This window comes from Tupaia chinensis, unplaced genomic scaffold, assembly GCF_000334495.1.
Source record: "Tupaia chinensis unplaced genomic scaffold, TupChi_1.0 Scaffold143796_1, whole genome shotgun sequence".
Classification (NCBI taxonomy): domain Eukaryota; kingdom Metazoa; phylum Chordata; class Mammalia; order Scandentia; family Tupaiidae; genus Tupaia; species Tupaia belangeri.
In genome coordinates this window covers 7828-16425 of record NW_006203646.1, presented here as the reverse complement: position 1 = coordinate 16425, position 8598 = coordinate 7828, and the positions used below count along the sequence as shown (strand labels likewise).

Genomic DNA, 8598 nt, shown 5'->3' with positions numbered 1-8598 from the left:
ACACGCCGGGTGTGAGTGTAAGCCACTGGATCCAAGACTCGAACTGTGGTCAACTACATGGGAATTCAGTGACATAGCCATTATGCTAACTGCTGATCCCCATATCAGACTCTTTATGCAGATATAATTACCTGCTCTCTTCATTTTGTGATGAGTGAAACCAGGAATGGGTGAGAAACACACTCTTTTTATAATTATGATTATTCTAAGATTTATTGATTTTCATCTTCATACTCTCCATAATATTTTTAAATTACTAATGCTCTAAATTTAAACTTTGATCCAAGGCATTTCACTAAGGAGGTGCAAGGTTCTTGAAGCTTTAATGATCACATTTTCATAAACAATTAGTGTGTGTGTGTGTGTGTGTGTGTGTGTGTGTGTGTATGCTGTCATCAGAAGACTTCTATTGATTTCATACTTGAAATGTATCCTTTTGCTTTTGAAACAAATGGCTTACCTGTTGTTTGGGTAAGTTACTTACCCTCCCTATGTCTATGTCTTCTCATATTTAAAATGGGTATTATTAAAAATACATGTCTTAAGGGGCTACTATGAAAAATGAATGTGGTAATATAGGTAAACTGTCTTCCTCTCAAAATTATGTAATATCTTACATATGAAAATCTTACCATCAGTAGTTGGTGATAAGGGCTGTTGATAAATTATATAGTTATCAACCCAGATTTATTTCAATATCCGTGTGATTCAGAAACAGGTAGGATGACTTCTCCTTGCCACTAATCTTTAAAAAGAGAATAAAGGGCACAAATACTAATGCCTAAAGCATTTGTCTTTTATTGAGGGTATTTATGAGCGCATGTAACTATCCATTTATCTACCTGAACTCAGTGTCTGACTCATAGGAGCCCTCATGAAAGTTAAAATCATTCCCTTCTAAATGAGAAGCAAAAGAAATCACCCTACTTTCCTGGATTTACAGCCTTTCTTGGTCTTCTGCTGAGAAGGTCAGGAGGGCTATGATAGGGGTCAACTATTTGACCCATGCACTTTGGGGGCTGAATTATGAGGAGAGGATCTACTTAGTCCTAGATTCTGATGCTTCTCTAGGAACCTTCACGGAATTCTGTAAATGGAATTTGTTCATTTGAATGTAAGCTTCATCACAGGTTAAAAAAAAAAAAAGAAGCATCGTTATTCCTGATGATGGTTAAAATATAAATGCTTATCTTTAATTTCTCTTGTATTTATTACACTCTATGCAGTTCTTCTCTTCCCTGTCTGTTTTGCTTTTCCATTTTTTCTATCCTTTGTTTTATTTTCCTTGTTGTGTTTATTATTATTATTATTATTATTTCCCTCCTTCACTTTCCATGTCTTTGTTCCCCAAGAAGATGGTTCAATTGACACCCAGCATTATTACCTGCCAGCTGTAATAAGGATGTGAGGACTGACTTTTAAATAAGTTCTGAAGGGTCCCTTGGAAAAACGTCCTTTGGCTTTCTCTATCAGCTGTTATTGCAGAATGGATTTGTTGCAGAGATGGAAACAATAGGATTCCTTAATTCAACATCATGGAAATAGCAAAAGAAAAATAAAGAAGGCAGAGGAGACAGAATTAAAGAAACTGAGAGGACAAAATTACCTGAGAACTTACTGCATGTACCCCTTTTAGCCAATTAGATAGTTAATCAGAGTTAGCAAAAGGCTAAACTGTGAGTGAGAAACTGAAATTTCATTTTTCCATTTAATATGTACTTTGGCTCATTGTGTCAAGATCCACCTATTAAAGCCTCCTTCATAATAATTACAAAATAAAATCACAGGGAACCAGGCAATAGGAAGTGTCCTCATAATTGAACAACACTGGCTTTTGTAGCCAGATAATTGTAGATTAACTTGTTAAATATTTCACTATTATAGGTAATAATGAAATTCCATTTTCTAATTTTAAGCATATACCTATCCCAAGCTCAGAATTCTCCTTCTGTGTTTATAATTTCAGTTCATCTCACTTACTATGTTTTCAAAATGTATTTTTAATTTGTCTTATTTTGTCTCTCTCTCTCTTTACTTTTTTTCCCTTCTTTTTATTAAAAAAAATGCAATTCTCTTTTCTGTCTACAAACCCAAAGCTTCTTCGGATGTTTTCCTTCAAGGTATAATGTTTTGGAATGGAAATTCACTGCATGCAACTGCTAAATTTAACTATTAATGCTTACATGGTGTTTTATTTTATTTTTATGAGTAGACATTTAAGTATTCTACTAGAGATAACATGTTCAAGATGGAGAAAGTTCTGTAGATTTCTAGAGTTGATTTAACAGCTGTACACTAACTTACATAGGTTTTGTTATTACACCATGATAGCTCAAAAGCTATCAATCAGTCCTACCTGATGTCACAGAAAAAGGACTATTCAAATGTTAAGGCCAATTGACTCTCTTTTTTTCAAATGAAAATGAGACACAAATTCACTGGCTCTAAATCATATGTTGACTTTTTATATATTTATTTGCTGTAGGGCATGTATGCTCACCAAAGAGAGAGAGTCAGAAAGACAGAGAGAAGGGAAATGAAAAATTATCCGCCAGAGGGAACAACCATGCCACAATCCCTTCTCCTCTATTCTTGTCTTGGGATTTGGGGCATGTATACACACATACCCGCTGTGATTTTCAAGCAGCCAGGTTCAGGACTGGAACCACAGTCAGCCATGTGGGAGTCTAGCACCATAATCACTACATCACTTGTTGGCTCCTGGCTTTTTTAAATTTTAAATTTAACTCTATAAATCTTAACTTATAATGAGATTGCTTTTAGATTGTTTCTTAAACTTAATCTCTACCTAAATTCTATTTGTCAGTTCTATAAAACAATATTGTCTTTATAAGGCTTTAAGTTAATACAACTGTACCTTCTTTTTGAGGTGGTCACTGGACTTTTGGATCTATGATAAAATAATACTATGGTATTTCTATTTAATGTTTTTAAAAGAATTACTTAATTAATTTATTTAGTTTCAATTTGATCAGAAAGGGAAGGGGAGGAAGGGGTGGGAGAGGGAGGGAGGGAGAGAGAGAGAGAGAGAGAGAGGGAGAGAGAGAGAAAGAGAGAGAGAGAGCAAGCACCACCAGAGCCACCAGGTCTAGCATGCAAACTGCAGTCAGCCATGTGGGTATCCAGCACTCTTAACCACCATGCCACCTACTGGCCCCTCTATTCAATTTTGACAGTAGATTTTGAGGTAGTAGGAATTGTGTCTTTTTCATCCTAAAACTAACTCATTCAAATTAACATTATATAAGTCATTTAGTTTTATAACAATTTTATGTTTGGTCTGGCAGCAAAGAGTAAATTAGCATACCATTAAGTGGTACTAGTTTCTTCATAAATGCTAAAAAGAGTTTGGTAGGTAGTAGCATTTTTTTGTGAGGTTCTTATTCACATTGCTGACATTCTTAAGCTTCTAGATGGTGAATGTTAGATAAGGTTACCGTATTCTGTTAAAACATAAGGCATACCTGTGTGATATAAAATTAAGAAAGTTATATATTTATATATATGTATAAATATATATTTAACATTTTATATATATTTAACATTTCAAAATAGTATTCGATACATATTTGCTCAGTGTAATGGGTTTTCCTTTTTTGACTACAAGTAAGCATGACACAAAATTTGTTTTCAGAATTGATGCATTTTTTATTTCTCTGTTCCACTCACATGCAGCACCATTAAATGCTTCCATGTAACCAACTTCATATCAATAGTGAATAGAATATGATTCATGTAGTTTGATTTAAATCTTTAAACTTTGAGTTCTTTTGGTGTTCAATCTTCTTGCTGTAGCTATTAGCTTGATAATATTATTTTCAGCTGCACTGCTTAAGCTCAAAATTTGAATTCTGCAAATGTGCTATCTTTCTAAGTTCAATTTTACCATTGTAGATCACGGTGTCATGGCAATTTTCTAAGTACCCATTTTCAGATTCATCATCACATTGGTGACATTGTGGACAAGTAGTTTAGGATGTTTCAAGTGAAACAAATGCTGATCCTTTTCCTCCCCTACCCTTGTCTCAGGCCCCTACCATTGATATTCGCCCAAGATCAGCAACCATTCAAATGAACAATGCCACGCACCTTCAAGAGAGAGATGAAGAATACGGATATGAGTGTCTGGACGGCAAGGACTGTGCCAGCTTTTTTTGCTGTTTTGAAGATTGCCGAACAGGAGCTTGGAGACATGGGAGGATACACATCCGTATTGCCAAAATGGACTCGTATGCTCGGATTTTCTTTCCCACAGCCTTCTGCTTATTCAATCTGGTTTACTGGGTCTCCTACCTTTACCTGTGAAGAAGTAAAGGTTTTATCGATATGGGTCTTATTCAGTGAATCTCTTGGAGAGAAGGTATCCTTTCTAAGTCCACTTAAATAATTCTCTCTGTGGTTGATAAGGATCTGAATTTATTTCTATGTCCTAGCCTGGTAAATTGTATAATGTCATATCGTTTGTGCTCAACTCTCCTGTAATTTAAACTTTAATGTTCACTGTGTTTCAATCCTGCAAGGCAAAGTAAAATTAGAGCAAGAACATTAAAACCAAATGATATTTTTTCAGCTACAGCAACTGACATAGTGAAAGAGCAAACTATTTTCAGTGGTGGCATCTTACCTGATTGATAAAACTAGATACAAAAAGGTCCAGAAGTGTACCTTTCACTTGAGGTCATATTGTGGTAATTTTGATTCCAATAGAATACCACCTCATTGGAGAAGAATCACAAATCTCACTAAATATAAAAGCCTAGACTAGAAATTGATTCTCTTTTATCCCAAGATAGAAAGAAAATGTCCTCCACATCACATGTATAATGATGTAAATATTTCAGTAATGTAGAATGCTTTGAATTTAATGCATGCATCTCTTTAGAGCCAAAATAAATGGATTGACGTTATCATCATAAAGTATGGTCTTTTATTTTGTGTCTTTGAGTTATAAAAGAATCATGAATGTAATCATGAGGACTGGGTTTGGAATTGAAGGGAGGAATTTTCATGGCCTTCTCCCTCCTGCATGAAGATTCAATCAGTTTATTTTTGGTTGTATGATATATTACAACACTTTAAGTAAAATATGGACTGAATAATTGACATCTGCCACATCTAAATATGCCCAGTTTCATAACTAGAGGATAAAGTAATTGTATGTGCTTGCTGTATTTTTTTTCCCCTTTAGAACAATAGATTATAATCAAACTTATCCTCCATCTCCAGATCTGCATCTAGTGATTGTAAATGCCTTGTGGGCAGAATCCTTGCCAGTTCTTTGGATCCTCAGCTTCTTATATAGTGCCTGGCACATAGTTGGTGCTCAATAAAACTGGTTTGAACTGAACTGCTCTCTGGTGACCTATTCCATGCTGACCTGGAATCAACAATTCCTCTCTTCACACGGGCTTTGTAAAGTGATTTTTGATATTGCAGAAAGAGTCAGAGGATCCAAAGAACTTTGGCTATGTCCATCTTCAGAAATTTATTTTAGGCAAAGTCTATACTTTTAAAACAATATTTATGTCCTGTGCTTATGTACAGAAATGACTCTATTAGGATATAATGAGAATCTGTGTATATGTATTTTTTCCCCCAGGTTTAGAGATGAGTCAATCTGTCCTATTCACAATTTCACTTGTGAACTTATGACAGGCATAAGCAAGATTAATATCATACTGGTATTCAAATCTAGTATTCTATGTTCTGTAAAGAAAGAAATGTTTTGAAGATGAATCCAAAACTGAAAGGAAAAAGAAAATGAAGGACTTACCTAGACGTTTAGCCAATGATTGTGCTCAGAAGACTATTGCCCCAGACTTCCGATTTGATGAGTTGAGTCCCATCTTTGTGTACACATCCTGAATCCTTATTTTTCTAAAATAGCACCCTTTGCCAGTTCTTCTTCTTTATGGCAATCACTATTCTAAGCCAAAAGTCAATCATAGGTAGTAACACATTATAGATAATCTAAAAAGAGTAGAAAAGAAGGGAGAGTGACTTTGTTACTATGAAACCATATAAAGTCATCATCAAGTCATCTGGATGAATCTTGAAACACATTTAGCTGCCAATTTTACTATATTAGTGCTCTAGTATAAAACCTCAAACAAATGTAAATAGAATGAATTATTTTCTTGTTTTGAATTGTCAAGATATTCAATGTTGACTCTTTTGGGAGAGTTGCTGGCAAATTTCAATGATGAGCAACATATTATTGTCAACTTGAAATGTGTTCTGCAATGGGGACACTAAAAAAGCTAGCTTTTCAATGTGTGCATAGTATTGACAATATGAATATATATTATATATAATCTAATTCTTAATTATCAGCTATACCCTGTCTATGTATTTGAAAACCTTTTCACAAGAAGAATTGCCTAACATGTGGACTTTTACAATAAAAATGCTGCATTCTAATCCATGAGTGTCTTAGTGGTCTGGTTGTACTGTTTAAAAGATTGTGACCGCTCTTTCCTATTACATCCCCCAAATTCCCTTTCAGTGAGTTTTATTTCTGAGCCATGGGGCTGTGTTTCAAAAAAATTAAGAGATATATTTAGGGTGTAGGAAGAGAAGGAACATTCAGAAATGTTATGAAGAAAAGCTCAAGTCTTCACTATCTCAAGACTTTAGGTTTGGTTAAGAATATGGACTCTGGTGTCAGACAGAGTTGTGAGTCCAACTTTACTAAATATTTATCAGTCATGTGCCAATTGTCAGCTCAGACTTTAGAGGACTCCATTTGTACTACCTACAAATTAGGCAAGATAATCCAACCCAATGTAGTGAAGTTCAACAAATGATCAAAAATGATTTCCCTCACTTCCAGTGTCTCCCAAGTACTACTGCCATATTTCTCCTCTCTCCATCAAATCACCTTTCTTACAAGAATCCAGTAGTATTCATATATGCCTTAATGGAACACTACATCACAATTCTGTTTTAAGGGGTATTTGCATTGCAAATCTTCTTTTAAACTATAGGTTGGAAATCCATGTTTCTAGTTTAAAAGGAAAAAAAAAAAACCTTACACACTAGATAGTAATACTCAAAAACCACAGAATCCTTTTGTGGCCCACTCCCAAACTAAGAACATTAGAAGTTGATTAGTTCTGTTCTAAAGACAGGGTCATATTTTCTTAAAGTTATTTGAAATTCTCAAAAAGATTGATAAAGTATAATTCTTCACGAACACAGCTGCCCTAAATGTTGTGTGTCTGTAATTCTATTGGCCTCTCATGGCTTCTTGTATTCAATTTAAGTATCTATTTCTCACCTTCCAGAGATGTAAAAATGTCATTTTTATTTAGGTTTTGTTTACTGTCTATTCATTGTATGGCCTTCATCCCTTTTTCTAAGTCTCAATATTATTCTGACTAGTAGCAACCATTTTTTTCCGTGATGAAGGTCAAAATAAATTAAGCATATGATGCAGTCTTTGGGGATTAGGTCAAAAATTGCTCTCTCTATGGTTTGTCACCATGGATTTTTGTCAAATGTGTAGGAGAAGGAAGAATAACCTAGACCGATACCTCTGTTACATTTGTCAACGCTCAGTGAATTGCCAAAGGTCATAGAGCTAGAGAATGGCAATTCAGGGAGAGTCATCCAAGCATTGTTTTTCCCACTATGCCTCATAGTGTTTCGGGATTTGGAAGTAAAATTCTGGACTTTATCTTTTATTAATACTTTAAGACCTGCCAAACTTGAGTTTAACTTTGCTCTTTGATTTTGAATTTCCTTTAATTCTTTTCTCTTTTAATTTGCTAGAGGGTGCTGTGCTCACTGGAGAGAGAGAGAGAGAGAGAGAAAGAGAGAGGAGAGGAGATAGGAGAGAGAGAGAAGGAGAGGCAAAGCAAAAGAGGGAGACAGGAAAAGTAAGAAAGCACCCCCATGAAGGATGGTTATGCTACAATCTCTTACAATCTCTTCTCTACGAAGTCTCCTTTTGAGATTTTTGGGACTCATGCTCATGCACCTGATGTGTTTTTCAAGCCACCAGATCTGGGGCTCAAACCTCATTCTTGGGCATGTGGAGATCCAGCTGCCTTAAACTCTATGAAACCGGCTGGTCCACTTTGATTCTTTTCACTGCAATGAAATAGAAATTTTAGAATATCTAGAAACAGAGATAAGTCATCTGTTGTATTTATTTTAGTCTCGGCCATATATAGTGACTACTCAATATTATTTATGCTACTTTTGGAATTCTGTTTTAAAGAAGGGGTCTTTAATCATCTCAAAACTTTCAGACTTGGGAACAGCCTTTGTCTCTCAGAAAACGGGACAAAAGACAACCAGAAATTTTCACGGTTAGTCTCTGCAAGCTCATTCTCTTGACCATTTTAGCCAAGTGGTAGGTGAGTAATCTAATTATCATCATTCTTTCTAAGATTAGAGATTATAGGCTAATTACAAAATCCAGTTGTAAGTTACTTTTGGCATATTTATAATAATAGAGATCCCCCTAATCATTGTATTGCAAAATGGAAAAGCAGAGGTGCTTACTACAAATTACCAGGCTTCAAATCCTGGCCTTGTCAAGACTTGTTATGTAACATTTTTCTGCCTCCA

General features: G+C 35.1%; 1 protein-coding gene across 2 annotated transcripts in view; it reads left to right on the top strand.

Annotated features, from left to right (window-relative positions):
- GABRG2 (gamma-aminobutyric acid type A receptor subunit gamma2) overlaps window positions 1–6414 on the top strand; it is a 111335-nt gene extending 104921 nt beyond the window's left edge. The window contains exons 9-10 of one of the 2 annotated variants that reach the window (XM_006165051.2): window positions 2097–2120; window positions 4051–6414. In XM_006165051.2, the coding sequence (XP_006165113.1) occupies window positions 2097–2120; window positions 4051–4326 (300 nt within the window). In that variant the 3' untranslated portion in view covers window positions 4327–6414. The remainder of the gene's footprint in view (window positions 1–2096; window positions 2121–4050) is intronic. The other variant, XM_006165052.2, reaches the window with a different exon arrangement.
- Window positions 6415–8598: the final 2184 nt, after the last annotated feature.